The sequence below is a fragment of the Pseudophryne corroboree genome, chromosome 1 (genome assembly GCF_028390025.1).
Source record: "Pseudophryne corroboree isolate aPseCor3 chromosome 1, aPseCor3.hap2, whole genome shotgun sequence".
Lineage (NCBI taxonomy): Eukaryota > Metazoa > Chordata > Amphibia > Anura > Myobatrachidae > Pseudophryne > Pseudophryne corroboree.
Window position 1 is genome coordinate 819,185,309 of NC_086444.1, and position 19,171 is coordinate 819,204,479.

A 19,171-nucleotide genomic window follows, 5' to 3' on the forward strand; every position below is an offset into this window, starting at 1 on the left:
AGAGCAATTAAAGGATGCTTTTCTTTATATGCGAGATGCTCAGAGGGATATTTGCACTCTGGCATCGAGAGTAAGTGCGATGTCCATATCTGCCAGAAGAAGTTTATGGACGCGACAATGGTCAGGTGATGCGGATTCCAAACGACATATGGAAGTATTGCCTATTAAGGGGGAGGAATTATTTGGGGTCGGTCTATCAGATTTGGTGGCCACGGCAACAGCCGGGAAATCCACCTTTTTACCTCAGGTCCCCTCCCAACAGAAAAAGACACCGTCTTTTCAGCCGCAGTCCTTTCGTTCCTATAGGAACAAGCGGGCGAAAGGACAGTCATATTTGCCCCGAGGCAAAGGAAAGGGTAAGAGAGTGCACCAAGCAGCTTCTTCCCAGGAGCAGAAGCCCCCCCCGGCTTCTGCAAAGCCCTCAGCATGACGTTGGGGCTTTACAAGCGGACTCAGGGGCGGTGGGGGGTCGACTCAAGAATTTCAGTGCACAGTGGGCTCACTCACAGGTGGACCCCTGGATCATGCAGATAGTATCTCAGGGTTACAGGTTAGAATTCGAGAAGTCTCCCCCTCGCCGGTTCCTAAAGTCTGCTCTGCCAACGTCTCCCTCAGACAGGGCGACGGTATTGGAAGCCATTCACAAGCTGTATTCTCAGCAGGTGATAGTCAAGGTACCCCTCCTACAACAGGGAAAGGGGTATTATTCCACACTATTTGTGGTACCGAAGCCGGACGGCTCGGTAAGACCTATTCTAAATCTGAAATCTTTGAACCTGTACATACAAAAATTCAAGTTCAAGATGGAGTCAGTCACTCAGAGCAGTGATAGCGAATCTGGAAGAAGGGGACTTTATGGTGTCCCTGGACATCAAGGATGCTTACCTGCATGTCCCAATTTGCCCTTCACATCAAGGGTACCTCAGGTTCGTGGTGCAAAACTGTCATTATCAGTTTCAGACGCTGCCGTTTGGATTGTCCACGGCACCTCGGGTCTTTACCAAGGTAATGGCCGAAATGATGTTTCTTCTGCGAAGAAAAGGCGTATTAATTATCCCTTACTTGGACGATCTCCTGATAAGGGCAAGGTCCAGGGAACAGCTGGGGGACGTAGTAGCACTAACCCAAGTAGTGCTGCAACAGCACGGGTGGATTCTGAATTTTCCAAAATCTCAATTGACCCAGACGACACGTCTGCTGTTCCTGGGAATGATTCTGGACACGGTTCAGAAAAAGGTGTTTCTTCCGGAGGAGAAAGCCAGGGAGTTATCCGAACTTGTCAGGAACCTCCTAAAACCAGGGAAAGTGTCTGTGCATCAATGCACAAGAGTCCTGGGAAAGATGGTGGCTTCTTACGAAGCGATTCCATTCGGCAGATTCCACGCAAGAACTTTTCAGTGGGATCTGCTGGACAAATGGTCCGGATCACATCTGCAGATGCATCAGCGGATAACCTTATCGCCACGGACAAGAGTGTCTCTTCTGTGGTGGTTGCAAAGTGCTCATCTGTTAGAGGGCCGCAGATTCGGCATACAGGACTGGGTCCTGGTGACCACGGATGCCAGTCTGAGAGGCTGGGGAGCGGTCACACAGGGAAGAAACTTCCAGGGAGTATGGTCAAGCCTGGAGATGTCTCTTCACATAAATATACTGGAGCTAAGAGCGATTTACAATGCTCTAAGCCTGGCAAAACCCCTGCTTCAGGGTCAGCCGGTGTTGATCCAGTCGGACAACATCACGGCAGTCGCCCACGTAAACAGACAGGGCGGCACAAGAAGCAGGAGAGCAATGGCAGAAGCTGCAAGGATTCTTCGCTGGGCGGAAGATCATGTGATAGCACTGTCAGCAGTGTTCATTCCGGGAGTGGACAACTGGGAAGCAGACTTCCTCAGCAGACACGATCTACACCCGGGAGAGTGGGGACTTCATCCAGAAGTTTTCCACATGATTGTGAACCGTTGGGAAAAACCAAAGGTGGACATGATGGCGTCTCGCCTCAACAAAAAACTGGACAGGTATTGCGCCAGGTCAAGAGACCCTCAGGCAATAGCTGTGGACGCTCTGGTAACACCGTGGGTGTTCCAGTCAGTGTATGTGTTTCCTCCTCTGCCTCTCATACCAAAAGTACTGAGAATTATACGGCAAAGGGGAGTAAGAACGATACTCGTGGCTCCGGATTGACCAAGAAGAACTTGGTACCCGGAACTTCAGGAGATGCTCACGGAAGATCCGTGGCCTCTACCTCTAAGACGGGACCTGCTTCAGCAGGGACCGTGTCTATTCCAAGACTTACCGCGGCTGCGTTTGACGGCATGGCGGTTGAACGCCGAATTCTAAGGGAAAAAGGCATTCCGGAAGAGGTCATTCCTACACTGGTAAAAGCCAGGAAGGAGGTGACTGCACAACATTATCACCGCATTTGGAGAAAATATGTTGCGTGGTGTGAAGCCAGGAAGGCCCCCACGGAGGAATTTCAATTGGGTCGATTCCTACATTTCCTGCAAACAGGATTGTCTATGGGCCTCAAATTGGGGTCCATTAAGGTTCAAATTTCGGCCCTGTCAATTTTCTTCCAGAAAGAATTGGCTTCAGTTCCTGAAGTCCAGACTTTTGTAAAAGGAGTACTACATATACAGCCCCCGGTTGTGCCCCCAGTGGCTCCGTGGGACCTTAATGTAGTTTTGGATTTTCTCAAATCCCATTGGTTTGAGCCACTCAAATCGGTGGATTTGAAATATCTTACATGGAAAGTAACCATGCTACTGGCCCTGGCTTCAGCCAGGAGAGTGTCAGAATTGGCGGCTTTATCGTATAAAAGCCCATATCTGATTTTCCATTCGGACAGGGCAGAACTGCGGACGCGTCCTCATTTTCTGCCTAAGGTGGTGTCAGCGTTTCACCTGAACCAGCCTATTGTGGTGCCTGCGGCTACTAGCGATTTGGAGGATTCCAAGTTGCTGGACGTTGTCAGGGCATTGAAAATATATATTTCAAGGACGGCTGGAGTCAGAAAATCTGACTCGCTGTTTATACTGTATGCACCCAACAAGCTGGGTGCTCCTGCTTCTAAGCAGATGATTGCTCGTTGGATTTGTAGCACAATTCAACTTGCACATTCTGTGGCAGACCTGCCACAGCCTAAATCTATCAAGGCCCATTCCACAAGGAAGGTGGGCTCATCCTGGGCGGCTGCCCGAGGGGTCTCAGCATTACAACTCTGCCGAGCAGCTACGTGGTCGGGGGAGAACACGTTTGTAAAATTCTACAAATTTGATACCCTGGCTAAAGAGGACCTGGAGTTCTCTCATTCGGTGCTGCAGAGTCATCCGCACTCTCCCGCCCGTTTGGGAGCTTTGGTATAATCCCCATGGTCCTGACGGAGTCCCCAGCATCCACTAGGACGTCAGAGAAAATAAGATTTTACTTACCGATAAATCTATTTCTCGTAGTCCGTAGTGGATGCTGGGCGCCCATCCCAAGTGCGGATTGTCTGCAATACTTGTACATAGTTATTGTTACAAAAAAATCGGGTTGTTATTGTTGTGAGCCGTCTGTTCAGAGGCTCCTACGTTTGTCATACTGTTAACTGGGTTCAGATCACAAGTTGTACGGTGTGATTGGTGTGGCTGGTTTGAGTCTTACCCGGGATTCAAAATCCTTCCTTATTGTGTACGCTCGTCCGGGCACAGTATCCTAACTGAGGCTTGGAGGAGGGTCATAGGGGGAGGTGCCAGTGCACACCACCTGATCCTAAAGCTTTATTTTTGTGCCCTGTCTCCTGCGGAGCCGCTAATCCCCATGGCCCTGACGGAGTCCCCAGCATCCACTACAGACTACGAGAAATAGATTTATCGGTAAGTAAAAATAAGAATTTACTTACCGATAATTCTATTTCTCGTAGTCCGTAGTGGATGCTGGGAACTCCGTAAGGACCATGGGGAATAGCGGCTCCGCAGGAGACAGGGCACATCTAAAGAAAGCTTTAGGATCACCTGGTGTGCACTGGCTCCTCCCCCTATGACCCTCCTCCAAGCCTCAGTTAGGATACTGTGCCCGGACGAGCGTACACAATAAGGAAGGATTTTGAATCCCGGGTAAGACTCATACCAGCCACACCAATCACACTGTACAACTTGTGATCTGAACCCAGTTAACAGCATGATAATAGAGAAGCCTCTATAAAAGATGGCTCACTACAACAATAACCCGAATTTTTTGGTAACAATAATTATGTACCAGTATTGCAGACAATCCGCACTTGGGATGGGCGCCCAGCATCCACTACGGACTACGAGAAATAGAATTATCGGTAAGTAAATTCTTATTTTCGCTGACATCCTAGTGGATGCTGGGAACTCCGTAAGGACCATGGGGATTATACCAAAGCTCCCAAACGGGCGGGAGAGTGCGGATGACTCTGCAGCACCGAATGAGAGAACTCAAGGTCCTCCTCAGCCAGGGTATCAAATTTGTAGAATTTTACAAACGTATTTGCTCCTGACCAAGTAACTGCTCGGCAAAGTTGTAAAGCCGAGACCCCTCGGGCAGCCGCCCAAGATGAGCCCACCTTCCTTGTGGAGTGGGCATTTTAAGATTTTTGGCTGTGGCAGGCCTGCCACAGAATGTGCAAGCTGAATTGTACTACAAATCCAACGAGCAATCGTCTGCTTAGAAGCAGGAGCACCCAGTTTGTTGGGTGCATACAGGATAAACAGCGAGTCAGATTTTCTGACTCCAGCCGTCCTGGAAACATATATTTTCAGGGCCCTGACCACGTCAAGCAACTTGGAATCCTCCAAGTCCTTAGTAGCCGCAGGTACCACAATAGGTTGCTTCATGTGAAATGCAGAAACCACCTTAGGTAGAAATTGAGGACAAGTCCTCAATTCTGCCCTGTCAGAATGAAATATTAAATAAGGGCTTTTATATGATAAAGCCGCCAATTCTGACACACGCCTGGCTGAAGCCAGGGCTAACAGCATCGTCACCTTCCATGTGAGATATTTTAAGTCCACAGTGGTGAGTGGTTCAAACCAATGTGACTTTAGGAAACTCAACACAACATTGAGATCCCAAGGTGCCACTGGAGGCACAAAAGGAGGCTGTATATGCAGTACCCCTTTTTCAAATGTCTGAACTTCAGGCACTGAAGCCAGTTCCTTTTGGAAGAAAATCGACAGGGCCGAAATTTGAACCTTAATGGACCCTAATTTTAGGCCCATAGACAGTCCTGTTTGCAGGAAATGGAGGAAACGACCCAGTTGAAATTCCTCTGTAGGGGCCTTCTTGGCCTCCCACCATGCAACATATTTTCGCCAAATGCGGTGATAATGTTTTGCGGTTACGTCCTTCCTGGCCTTGACCAGGGTAGGGATGACTTCATCTGGAATGCCTTTTTCCTTCAGGATCCGGCGTTCAACCGCCAAGCCGTCAAACGCAGCCGCGGTAAGTCTTGGAACAGACAAGGCCCCTGCTGGAGCAGGTCCTTTCTTAGAGGTAGAGGCCACGGTTCGTCCGTGAGCATCTCTTGAAGTTCCGGATACCAAGTCCTTCTTGGCCAATCCGGAACCACGAGTATAGTTCTTACTCCTCTCCTTCTTATGATTCTCAGTACTTTTGGTATGAGAGGCAGAGGAGGGAACACATACACTGACTGGTACACCCACGGTGTTACCAGAGCGTCCACCGCTATTGCCTGAGGGTCCCCTGACCTGGCGCAATATCTGTCTAGTTTTTTGTTTAGACGGGACGCCATTATGTCCACCTTTGGTTTTTCCCAACGGTTTACAATCAGGTGGAAGACTTCTGGGTGAAGTCCCCACTCTCCCGGGTGAAGGTCGTGTCTGCTGAGGAAGTCTGCTTCCCAGTTGTCCACTCCCGGAATGAACACTGCTGACAGTGCTATCACATGATTTTCCGCCCAGCGAAGAATCCTTGCAGCTTCTGCCATTGCCCCCCTGCTTCCCGTGCCGCCCTGTCTGTTTACGTGGGCGACTGACGTGATGTTGTCCGATTGGATCAATACCGCCTGACCCTGAAGCAGGGGTTTCGCTTGACTTAGGGCATTGTAAATGGCCCTTAGTTCCAGAATGTTTATATGAAGAGATGTCTCCAGGCTTGACCATAAGCCCTGGAAATTCCTTCCCTGTGTGACTGCTCCCCAGCCTCGCAGGCTGGCATCCGTGGCCACCAGGACCCAGTCCCGAATGCCGAATCTGCGGCCCTCTAGAAGATGAGCACTCTGCAACCACCACAGGAGGGATACCCTCCCTTGTCCCCGGTGACAGGGTTATCCGCTGAAGCATCTGAAGATGCGACCCGGACCATTTGTCCAGTAGGTTCCACTGGAAAGTCTTGCGTGGAATCTGCCGAATGGGATTGCTTCGTAGGAAGCCACCATTTTTACCCAGAACCCTTGTGCATTGATGCACTGAGACTTGGTTCGGTTTTAGGAGGTTCCTGACTAGCTCGGATAACTCCCTGGCTTTCTCCTCCGGGAGAAACACCTTCTTTCTTGACTGTGTCCAGGATCATCCCTAGGAACAGAACACAAGTCGTCGGAACCAGCTGCAATTTTGGAATATTGAGAATCCAATCGTGCTGCCGCAACACTACCTGATATAGTGCTACACCGATCTCCAACTGTTCCCTGGATCTTACCCTTATCAGGGAATCGTCCAAGTAACGGATAACTAAAATTCCCTTCCTTCGAAGGAATATCATCATTACGGTCATTACTTCAGTAAAGACCCGGGGTGCCGTGGACCATCCCTACGGCAGCGTCCGAACTGATAGTGACAGTTCTGTACCATAACCTGAAATACCCTTGGTGAGAAGGGTAAATTTTGACATGAAGGTAAGCATCCTTGATGTCCCGAGACATCATGTAGTCCCCTTCTTCCAGGTTTGCAATCACTGCTCTGAGTGACTCAATTTTGAATTTGAACCTCTGTATGCAAGTGTTCAAAGATTTTAGATTTTAAAATCGGTCTCACCGAGCAGTCTGGCTTCGGTACCACAATAGTGTGGAATAATACCCCGTTCCCTGTTGCAGGAGGGGTACCTTGATTATCACCTGCTGGGAATACAGCTTGTGAATGGTTTCCAAAACTGCCTCCCTGTCAGCGGGAGACGTCGGTAAAACAGACCTTTGGAAACGGCGAGGGGGATACGTCTCGAATTCCAATTTGTACCCCTGAAATATTACCTGAAGGATCCAGGGGTCTACTTGCGAGTGAGCCCACTGCGCACTGAAATTCACTGAGAACGGGACCCCACCGTGCCTGAACTTGTAAAGCCCTAGCGTCATACTGAGGGCTTGGCAGAGGCGGAAAAGAGTTTCTGTTCCTTGGAACTGGCTGATCTCTGCAGCCATTTTCCTCTCCCTCTGTCACGAGCAGAAAAGAGGAACCCTTTTGTCCGCTTGCCAACCAGGCCTGCGCCTGATAATACGGCGTCTTATTTTGAGAGGCGACCTGGGGTACATCCCCCTCTTTTAAGGCAATACTTCCAAATGCCGTTTGGAATCCGCATCACCTGACCACTTTACTGGTATAATTGGACAACGCACTTATACTTGATGCCAGTCGGCAAATATTCCGCTGTGCATCATGCATATATAGAAATGCATCTTTTAATTGCTCTATAGGCAATAATATACTGTCCTTATCTAGGATATCATATTTCCAGTCAGGGAATCCGACCACGCCAACCCAGCACTGCACATCCAGGCTGAGGCGATAGCTGGTCGCAGCATAACACCAGTATGTGTGTAAATACATTTTAGGATACCCTCCTGCTTTCTATCAGCAGGATCCTTAAGGGCGGCCATCTCAAGAGAGGGTAGAGCCCTTGTTCTTACAAGCGTGTGAGCGCCTTATCCCCCCTAGGGGGTGTTTCCCAACGCACCCTAACCTCTGGCGGGAAAAGGTATACTGCCAATAACTTTTTAGAAATTATCAATTGTTATCGGGGGAAACCCACGCATTTTATTTCTCAGATTCAGGAAAACTACAGGAAGTTTTTCCTCACCAACATAATACCCCTTTTTTTTTGGTGGTATTCATATTATCAGAAAAGTGTAAACTTTTTTCATTGTCTCAATCATGCAATGTGTGGCCCTATTTGGAAATCACGGTTGTCTCTTCACCGTCGACACAGGAGTCAGTATCCGTGTCGGCGTCTGTATCTGAGGTAACGGGCGCTTTGGAGCCCCTATATGAGACGTCTGGACATGCACAAGCTGAGTAGCCGGCTGTCTCATGTCAACCACTGTCTTTTATACAAAGCGGACACTGTCACGCAATTTCCACAGTACATCCACTCAGGTGTCGACCCCCCAGGGGGTGACAACACTATTACAGACACTCTACTCCGTCTCCTCATCATTTTTCTCCTCATACATGTCGACACAAACGTACCGACACACAGCACACACACAGGGAATGCTCTGATAGAGGACAGGACCCCACTAGCCCTTTGGGGAGACAGAGGGAGAGTTTGCCAGCACACACCAGAGCGCTATATATATACAGGGATAACCTTATATAAGTGTTTTTCCCTTTATAGCTGCTGTATTGTTTATACTGCGCCTAATTTGTGCCCCCCTCTCTTTTTTAACCCCTTTCTGTAGTGTAGTGACTGCAGGGGAGAGCCAGGGAGCTTCCCTCCAACTGAGCTGTGAGGGAAAATGGCGCCAGTGTGCTGAGGAGATAGGCTCCGCCCCTTTCTCGGCGTCCTTATCATCCGTTTTCTTGTATGTTTTGGCAGGGGTTAAATGCATCCATATAGCCCAGGAGTTATATGTGATGCATTTATTTTAGCCATAAAAGGTTTTCTAACGATTTATTGCGTCTCAGGGCACTGCCCCCCCAGCGCCCTGCACCCTCAGTGACCGGAGTGTGAAGTGTGCTGAGAGCAATGGCGCACAGCTGCGGTGCTGTGCGCCTACCTTTATCTGAAGACAGGAAAGTCTTCTGCCGCCGATTTTTCCGGACCTCTTCGCTCTTCTGGCTCTGTAAGGGGGCCGGCGGCGCGGCTCCGGTGACCCATCCAGGCTGAACCTGTGATCGTCCCTCTGGAGCTAATGTCCAGTAGCCTAAGAAGCCCAATCCACTCTGCACGCAGGTGAGTTCGCTTCTTCTCCCCTTAGTCCCTCGATGCAGTGAGCCTGTTGCCAGCAGGTCTCACTGAAAATAATAAACCTAAACTAAAACTTTCACAAAGAGCTCAGGAGAGCCCCTAGTGTGCACCCTTCTCGTCGGGCACAGAAATCTAACTGAGGCTTGGAGGAGGGTCATAGGGGGAGGAGCCAGTGCACACCAGGTGATCCTAAAGCTTTCTTTAGATGTGCCCTGTCTCCTGCGGAGCCGCTATTCCCCATGGTCCTTACGGAGTTCCCAGCATCCACTAGGACGTCAGAGAAATCTTATTTTTCTTCAAAAAAGCTCTTCTTAGGGCTGCCTGGAGCAGCCCCACTGTTATGTGCCTGCTATCTGCGGCACCAACTACAAAACGGAGCTCCTGAGCAGGGACGCAGGGTTATAGAGGAGGCGGCGCTATGCATTCTGGGAACAGTCAAAGCTTTTCAGCCCGTTGGTGCCTCGGATCAAGATCCTACTCTACACCCCTATGTCTATCCTTGTGGAGCCCAGTGTACCCCGCAGCAGAAAGTATACTTCCGGTTGCGGTGCCCGCGGCAGCGATTTGAATTTGTTCAAGTGAGTGTTGTCTGCAATCAGCGTGTGAGGTATTTAGTCTCCTAACTGGGTTTCTGTCATTAGCTCATGACTAAGGTGTGGGCAGCACACCGAAACGGGCGTTGAGCCTGATGCACCTGCAGGATGGCCAGCTTGTTTTTTCAACTGTGACATTGTGGTTGAGTATCTATATGCAACTATGTTCCCCACATCTGCTTACTAAATGGTCTCCTGTATATTATGCACCTTATGGAATTATTGATTTGGATCTTTTTACATTATGGTGACAAAACTATGAGTTATTGAAATGGAAGTTGTTTGCTGACTGTAAAACACAATATTATATATATATATATATATATATATATATATATATATACACACACACACACACACATATTTTTTTTTATTGCAAGGGGGAATGACAATGCTGTTGTGCTGTGTAGCATGGGTGGTCTTCTGTATGCCGAATGTCGGGATCCCGGCGCACAGTATACCGGCGCCAGGCATACAGACAACTATTCTCCCTCGTGGGGGTCCACGACCCCCCTGGAGGGAGAATAAAATAGTGTAGCGCGCCACCGTGCCCGCAGCGAGACCGCAAGGGGCTCCTTTGCGCTCGCCACGCTGTCGGTATGCTGGCGGTCGGGCTCCCGGCGCCGGTATGCTGGCCGCCGGGAGCCCGAGCGCCGGCATACCGTACTACACCCGTGTAGCATATAGGACGCTCTGCACCAGAGCTGTAACTAAACATTTTGGCGCCCTTTGCCAGAAAGTGAATGCGTGCTCCCCCTCCTGTAATACAAAGCAAGGACAGTGGGCGCCAGAGGCACACAGAAAAAACTCACGCCCGTGGGGAAGGGGCATGGCCACATAATCGTGCCAATTCACATTACACCACACAGTAGTGCCGTTTATACACATTGCACCAGGTAGAACCTCCTATACATACTGCGCCAGGCAGAGCACGTATTACACAAATTGCACCAGGCAGAGCACGTATTACACAAATTGCGCCAGGCAGAGCACGTATTACACAAATTGCGCCAGGCAGAGCACGTATTACACAAATTGCGCCAGGCAGAGCACGTTATACACAAATTGCGCCAGGCAGAGCACGTTATACACAAATTGCGCCAGGCAGAGCACGTTATACACAAATTGCGCCAGGCAGAGCACGTTATACACAAATTGCGCCAGGCAGAGCACGTTATACACAAATTGCGCCAGGCAGAGCACGTTATACACAAATTGCGCCAGGCAGAGCACGTTATACACAAATTGCGCCAGGCAGAGCACGTTATACACAAATTGCGCCAGGCAGAGCACGTTATACACAAATTGCGCCAGGCAGAGCACGTTATACACACTGCACCAGGCAGAGCACGTTATACACACTGCACCAGGCAGAGCACGTTATACACACTGCACCAGGCAGAGCACGTTATACACACTGCACCAGGCAGAGCACGTTATACACACTGCACCAGGCAGAGCATGTTATACACTTTGCGCCAGACAGAGCATGATATACACTTTGCGCCAGCCAGAGCACATTATACACATTGCACCAGAACAATAATGGAAAATGCGTTTAATGTACCAGTTGTCTGAATCCCGACAGCTGTATCAATGCCGGCGCCGGAATCCCGAAAAGGTCGGAACACCGACATCTGAATCCCGACCTATGTCAGTATACCTACATCGTTACATTTGGGACGGGTTACTTTAAACAACCCCTGAGGAGGTTAGGATTAGGCTGCGGGGAAAGTGTGGGTGTGGAGGGGGGGGGGGGGGGGAGGAGTGTCAGGTACCCAAAGGGAGGGTAAGGTTTAGGCACTGCCGCTGGGAGGTTAGGGTTAGGCTGCGGGAAGGGAGGGTTTGGGGGTAGGATAGAGGAGTGGGGTCCTGGAGTCCTGGCACGTACCCTGGTGTCAATCACAAGGCTACTAAATGGTGAAACTGGCTACTAAATAAATAGCTCCATGCATTATACCTGGAGCTGCCGCAACATGGTAAGTCCCCCTCCCTCGGGAACTCTCGGGCAGATCATACCCTGCAGAAATCCTGAGTGGAATTGGGCTCACTCAGCTGCTTCTTACAACCAGCCAACCTCCAGCCTGTTATTGGGGGACTGCAGGATGAGTGCCTATGAGACATATCATGCCATGGGGAGAGAGTGGAGGGAGGCGTTGTGCTCACAGTGGCCCATCAGCTCTGTCATTTATCTAGTCTAGTCTATGAAGCAGATTGGGGCTGTGGGTAACTTCTCCGGCTTCCTCCCACAATTCAGACATACTGGTAGGTAATAGCCCTAGCGTACGTGTCTACATCCTCTACCGCATGTACAGACTGTAAGCTTACTGGGGGGGGGCTTTGGACACTGGGGGCCACAGCACCAGGGGCGGGTAGCGGGTGCTCTGCTCCATGTGCCTGCCCGCTCCTGACAGGCGTGGTGCACAGCCGCAGCGTGAGTGTGCAGCACTCACTTCCGGATTCCACAGGCAGCATGGACACAGCACCCATATAGCGCATGACACCGAGCGCCAGCAGGAGCGCACATGACCACCAATAAGTTATAGGCGGCGTGTGGCACAGGACACAGACAGTGGTGCTGGCCAGAGCGCGTCCTGAAGGACCCGGCTTTTTTTTTTTCGGGTACACACACACACACACACACACACACACGTGGGCAAATTTGCAGACACTTTTTGAAATTTGAATGTTTTCAAATTGAAATGCTTATAAAAACGGTATAGTGGGGGGGGGATGAGGGTACCGGCGACTTCTGTTGTGTAAATGTGCAAAGACTAGTAGTGAAATTTATGATTTATAAGCCAAAAAATATAAAATTGAACAGACAGTTTTAATAGCACATATAAATAAAATACATAAAATTGCCAACAAAGAATCATAAAAAATCCTAGATCAGGTAAAAAGGTATATAGGTAAGGACTTAGCTTTTAAAATAGGCAAGGGGGTCACTGCAGGGCTTATAAAAACGGTTTCACTTCACTCAGTGCAATGATTCATATCTCAAATTTAAGGAAATTTAATGCTGAATTCAACAACATAAACAGAGGTCAAACATTTGCATTTCAAGGGAAGTTATGCTACTTTCAGTGAGACAAAGAAGCACAGATGCGTGAGATTCAAGAAGCGGATTGTAGTAACAACGACTACCAGCCAATCGGAATCGTCGTTGTGAGGACCAATCAGCTGTCGTTTATGAGCAGGTGCAAGGTCACGTTCAAAGGTGGGAAAGGTCCGTTTCATTTTGCAGAATAAAGTTGGTTACTGAAGTGCAATTACAGTTGGATGTTTGTGTGTATTGTTTAGGGCTATTGACGGTGTAAAAAATAAATACAACAATGTCATCCAGGAAAAGTGGTGACTGGTCTCCCAGGAAGAAATCCAGGATTGTGGTTTTACGTGAAAATGGTCTTTCGTATGCAATTGCGAGAGAAGTTGGTGGGAATGCGACGTCAGGAGTATGAAAGTTTTGTTTACGCTATCAGGAAACACAATCTATACAAAACAAAGAAGGAAAAGGCCGGAAAAAATGTACAACAGCTTTGGTGATAGGAGAATAAAACGAATTTGCGTCAGGGACAGATGGATGTCCTCTGCGGCCATTAGCAGTGAACTAAGTGCAACTGGTGTTTCTGTCAGTGCAAGAACGGTATGGAGAAGACTGACGGAGGTTGGCCTAAAAGGTAGGATTCCCCGAAAAAAGCCATTCTTGAATAAAAAGCAGTGGCAGAAACGAATACAGTGGGCAAAAGAACACATTGCATGGACAGAAGGTCAGTGGAAACAAGTGATATGGAGTGACGAAACTAAGATATCGATATTTGGTAGTGATGGGAGAAAATATGAGACGTCGAATCGGGGAAGAGGTACGAGGTACATCCAGATTGCAATCGAGCGACAACAAAGAATCCTACAAGTGTTATGATCTGGGCATGTATGACAGCAGATGCTGTAGGCCGCCTTAATGTCATAGATGGCACACTGAACAGCAGAAAGTACATTGACACCATCCTACAACGAAAACTTTTACCTTCTATCGGGGATCTTTTTCCAGATAATCCCCCATTTTTCCCCCAGCAGGATTCATCTCCCTGCCACACTGCACAGGGGTGGTATTCAGTATCCCGGCTGTTGGGATCCCGGCGCTCAGTAAACCGGCACCGGAATCCCGATACCCAGCATACCGACACTTATTCTCCCTCTTGGGGGTCCACAACCCCCCTGGAGGGAGAATACATAGCGCGCGCCACCGTGCCCACAGTGTGGCGAGCGCAGCTGTCAGTATGCCAGCGGTTGGGATCCCAGCGCCGGTATGCTGTCCGCCGGCATACCATACTACACCCCTGCACAGATATGCAGACAGTGGTTCACAGAGAATGACATACAGTTGCTGGAATGGCCAGGAAACAGCCCAGACCTGAACCCCATAGAACATTTGTGGTTCCGTTAGAAAAAATTGGTACATCCGAGGTATCCAGCAAATGAAAGAGAATTAATTAAGGCTATAATTGTCTCATGGCACCACATAATAAAGGAGGAAGAGCTCCAAACATTAACTCAAAACCACGTTACTGTGCTGCTGTCTAAAAAAATAAAGGATATCCAACAAAATACTGATAGGCAGTGACATAAGTACACAGAGACTTTCACCCTAAGTGTCGTTTTCACTGCATAACTTACCTTGTAATGCAAATATTTGACCTCTGTTTATTGTGTTGAATTCAGCATTACATTTTCTTTAATTTGGTATATGAATCATTGCACTGCGTGAAGTGGAACAGTTGTTATAAGCAATTTTGTCCACCTGTGCACATACAGAATATCACACACTGCAGCGACCACACATCAAATCATCGCCCACCCCCACCCCTACCCCTTGTAACGGCTGGAGCCAGACTCAGCGCGGCGTCACGCAACCCCTCAGACCCTGCGGCTGCCTCACCTCCTCCGCGAGTGCCGCGACATTATCGTTCAGTCACTGCCCCGACACGCGTCAGGCCGGGCGATCTGCCGTGGGATGGGGCTCAGGGGCACGGGCTGCGGGGAATTCCGAATCCGGCCGCTGCTCTGTTTTCAAACTTCGCTCCAATGTCGCTGTAAAAGCTCTGATTGGACGAGAGGAGTAAGGGGAGGTTACAGCCAGGCGAACACGCTGCCACGTGACGATGTGCTGAAGGCTTGCGCCAGGGGGCGGGTGTCACAGCAGTCACGTGATGTTGTTTACGTCCTTCTTAAGCTGTGCTGGGGTTTCCTGCTGGCTGCTGCTGCGTGCTCTGAGGCAGTGAGTGAATGATGCTGTTGCTGTGTGAGCGGACTGACTGCACAAATCAGTGTGTGGCCGTGGCGTGTGTGCTGAGCAGCTGTGTAGAGCGTGGTGATAATAGTTACAGGTACTGCTTTGTTAAGCGAGCCTGCATACCAGTTCAAAGACAATGGAACCCATAGGCAATTTCTCAAATAAGCAAACGTGAGATGTTATCTGTGCTTCCACGCAATATTCTGCATTTCCTGGTTTCAGACACAAAATGACTTAAGTTTCAGGACTGTATGAACCATTGTATACCGTTAATAAAGACAAATCATTGGAAATTGCTGGGAAAATGAATTATATTCATATAATGAATCATATGCACTGTTTTCTACCGATATGGACTATATAGTTCATATCGGTAGTTCTATCACACCCTGTGTATGTGGCTTTACAACAATATTAAAAAGGCCTTTACACAAAAAATATGAAAGCTTCAGTCCCAATATCGGGGGTCATTCCGTCCCAATCGCATGCTGCACTTCCTCAAAGCCGTGCGATTGGGTCGAAACAACGCATGCGTGGCGGATGCATTGCGCAGGCGTGACGTCCTTCGCCGGGCAGCGACGTTACGAACGAATAAAGCAATCGCAGCAGCGACCGCAAGAAGATTGACAGGAGTATGGCAGATCCGGGCGGCAACTCACCGTTTTCGGGGAGTGGTGAGTCCAACGCAGGCGTTTGGGGGGCGGATGTGTGACGTCAATTCCGGGACCTGCATCACTGGATCAATCGCACAGGGTAAGTAACTCATACCCTGGTCTTCTTTTACAGGAAGCTTTTTTTGCATAGCAGGGCTGCACAAGCATTCGCAGCCCTGCTATTCAAAACCTATTTTGCTGAGTGAAACCTAATGTAACACCCAGATACCACTTTGCTGAGTGAAACCTAATGTAACACCCAGATACCACTTACTCCACCATAATTGGTTTCCCAAAATACTTTATGAATTTTATCTTCTTTTGAATGTGAACCTTAAAAGTGCTTGTGAAAAAAAAGGCATAATCCATTTTCTCATACGTCCTAGAGGATGCTGGGGTCCACTTCAGTACCATGGGGTATAGACGGTTCCACAGGAGCCATGGGCACTTTAAGACTTTTTCAGAGTGTGAACTGGCTCCTCCCTCTATGCCCCTCCTCCAGACCTCAGTTTAGAAAATGTGCCCAGGCAGTCACCATTAGTTCCTGAAGGGTACTGACCACTAGCTGCGGCTATGTGCTCACTCCCACAGCATGCCGTCACCCCCCTAACAGAACCGGAAGTCAGAAGACTGGTGAGTAGTATTACCGGAGTTCTGCAGAGAGGGATCTCCGGTCATCGCGACGGCTTAAGGTACCGCGCAGCGAGCGGGAACGCTGCGCGAACATGCTATCCATAACAGTGCACAGAAGGGTGCAGGGAGGGGCGCCCTGGGCAGCATGAAGCCTACTCTCACTGGCAAAAGGTGGCATATGATGCTGTGGCACAGTCCTATACCCCCGCCAGTTTAAATATCTAGTTCAATAGCTGAGGAAAAACGCGCCATTGCAGGGGGCGGGACTTCTTCCTCAGGCAGCCAGCACACTGCTCAGTGCCATTTTCTTCCAGCAAAAAGCAGGGGAAGAAACGCTGATTCTCCTCTCAACTTCTGATTCTAGTATCAGGGTGCTAAAAGGGAGGAAAAGTGTATATTGTGGTACTATAACCTATTATTGACAATATATATAGCGCGGAAAGTCTGTGTGTACAAAGTACGCGACACAGGGATTTTTGTCTCTGTGTACAAAGTACACAAAACTGATTTTTTCTTTGGGCGCTGAGTTGTGGACTGGCGATTCCTTTCTGTGTCCCTCTGACAGATTTTACTGTGGGTCTGTCCCCTATTCTGTCCCCTATAAGCCCTGGAGTGTCTGTGGTGTGATTGTGCACGTGTGTGACATGTCTGAGGCAGGGAGCTCTTCCCCTGAGGGAGCCATTTTAGGGACACAGAGTTGTAATGTGGTGGCGCTGTCGTCACACGAAAAGCCTGACTGGGTGAAAGATAGTGTTAATCATATCAGTAAGAGATTGGATAAGTCTGAGTCTCATGCAGAAAACTGAAAATAATCTGTTGAAGATGTGATTTTTAATAGTTCTGCCTTTCATCCACAGGGTACCCCTCTGGGTCACATAAAAGGTCATTTGCACAAGTAGTACAAACTGATACCGACACGGACTCTGATTCCTATGTCGACACTAGTGATTCTAGGGGAATAGATCCAAAGTTAGCGAAAAACATTCAAAACATGTTTATTGCTATAAAGGAGGTGTTAGCAGTTACTGAGCCCCCCTCCTTTACCACAGGAGAAGGCTTTCTTTAATAAAGAAAAAGTAATGTAACTTTCCCTCCATCTCATGAGGTGAACAGTCTCTTTGAGGGAGTCTGGTTTAACCCGAAAAGAAATTTCAGATTCCCAAAAGAATTCAGACAGCTTACCCTTTTCCCTGCAGAGGACAGGAAAAGGTGGGAGTCACCCCCCATTTTAGACAGTGCCCTGACACGGTTAAAGAAGAAGGTGATTCTCCCTGCACCTGGGACGACTTCACTTAAGGAGCCGGCAGACCGCAAGTTGGAGACTACATTGTAATCTATTTATGTGGCCACTGGGACACTACTCAGGCCTACCATTGCTTGTGCGTGGGTGAGTAGTGCTATTGAAAAGTGGTCAGAAAACTTGTCATCAGACATTGACACAATAGATAAAGACGAGATACTCCTAACGTTAGGTCATATCAAAGACGCTGCTGCGTACATACTAGAAGCCATGAAAGATATTGGTCTGATTAACTTACAGGACAGAAAAAGCTATACCTTTTACTCAAAAACCCTAGCCGTTGCGGCTGCTGGATGTAATCCTTAACCTACGTACTTTTTACCCAGTTAGCGTACACAGGCCCGTACCGTGTACGCACCTTGCGTACACACGCTGCGACGGACGTACAAAGTACACACTTTGCGTACACACACACTCCGACACACTGTAAGCACAATGCAGCTACATGTGTGGCTGAAATACACCTTAAACCTTAGCAGGAAAGGGACACGACACCAATTGTATTTAAATATGTTGGGGTCCGACCCACCAACAGTTATTTACTAACAGGGGGTTACAAAAGTGATACAATTCACAATAAGAGATACAGGCTACAATCAATGATACATACGTTTGTTCGCAAGTGCCACCCGGTCCTGGTCCTCGGTCAATCAAGATAGATGACTTTCAGAGAATGTGTGACCGGCCAGGCAGCTTGGCTTTTTATACATTTGTCCAGTTCATGATACAATAGAAACTGTAATCTCTTCACCCATAGGTCAAAGGGCTGGTCATTTACAGTACAGGAGGGGTCATAGGTCAGTTTGAATAGGTGGGCGATGCCTGGTTCAGGTGCACTTGCAGATGGTCTCCAATGGGTTCCCGCCGAATATCAAAGTACAGTAAATAGTGTAATATTAATATTTTGTTCCTGCGCATATCTATGCAAACTGCTACCGGAATATTGCTCTTAATGTACTGTACAGCTGGATACCAAACACCACCTCCTAACCTAATTCTGTCCCCTTATATCCTGTAAAGGTGAATTCCTTTGTTACTGTACGTTTTAAGCAAGTGTAACTCGCTGGTGTGGTGCATGTAGGCTATGTGTAATTTGTGCACTATGTGGCTTAAATATGAAATGTGTCTTTGTGGCTTTTCCATGCAAATACAAATGCTACCGTAATTACTCCTACCACGCGCTAATACGCACCACCGCGTGAGCGGTTATACGCACCTTGCGAGTATGTGCACACATGGCAGAACAAGTACGCGCACGGAGGCCATCTGTGTGGTGTTTATACTTGGTGCATATGGCTGCAATATTTTCGAGTTCGACAGTCCACCCTTTGGCAGTCATAAATAACTGCCACACTTAATTATTAAACAGAAAATATTACCTATACAATATATACAAAGTTCGGATGATCGGGGGAAAGTTGTAGGTAGGAAATGTATAGCCTAGTGGGATAGTAAAAAGGATGTGTGTATGAATCAATGTCTGAGGGGCATGTATCATCGTGCCGTATATGTTCTAAGTAAGCTTCGAGGTATTGCGAAGTATACATTAAATCCTTAT

At 48.5% G+C, this 19,171-nt stretch overlaps 2 protein-coding genes across 4 annotated transcripts in view; one reads left to right on the forward strand and one right to left on the reverse strand.

The window, feature by feature from the left end:
• Positions 1-14,938, reverse strand: part of LOC134911195 (protein regulator of cytokinesis 1-like) — a 277,049-nt gene extending 262,111 nt beyond the window's left edge. Inside the window, exon 1 of one of the 3 annotated variants that reach the window (XM_063919524.1) lies at positions 14,674-14,938. In XM_063919524.1, coding sequence (XP_063775594.1) covers positions 14,674-14,696 — 23 coding nt within the window. In that variant the 5' untranslated portion in view covers positions 14,697-14,938. Of the gene's footprint in view, positions 1-14,411; positions 14,562-14,673 lie in introns of those variants that run through there. The other 2 variants (XM_063919514.1, XM_063919520.1) reach the window with 2 other exon arrangements.
• IDUA (alpha-L-iduronidase) overlaps positions 14,809-19,171 on the forward strand; it is a 415,485-nt gene continuing 411,122 nt past the window's right edge. Inside the window, exon 1 of the mRNA XM_063919502.1 lies at positions 14,809-15,121. Coding sequence (XP_063775572.1) covers positions 15,021-15,121 — 101 coding nt within the window. The 5' untranslated portion in view covers positions 14,809-15,020. The remainder of the gene's footprint in view (positions 15,122-19,171) is intronic.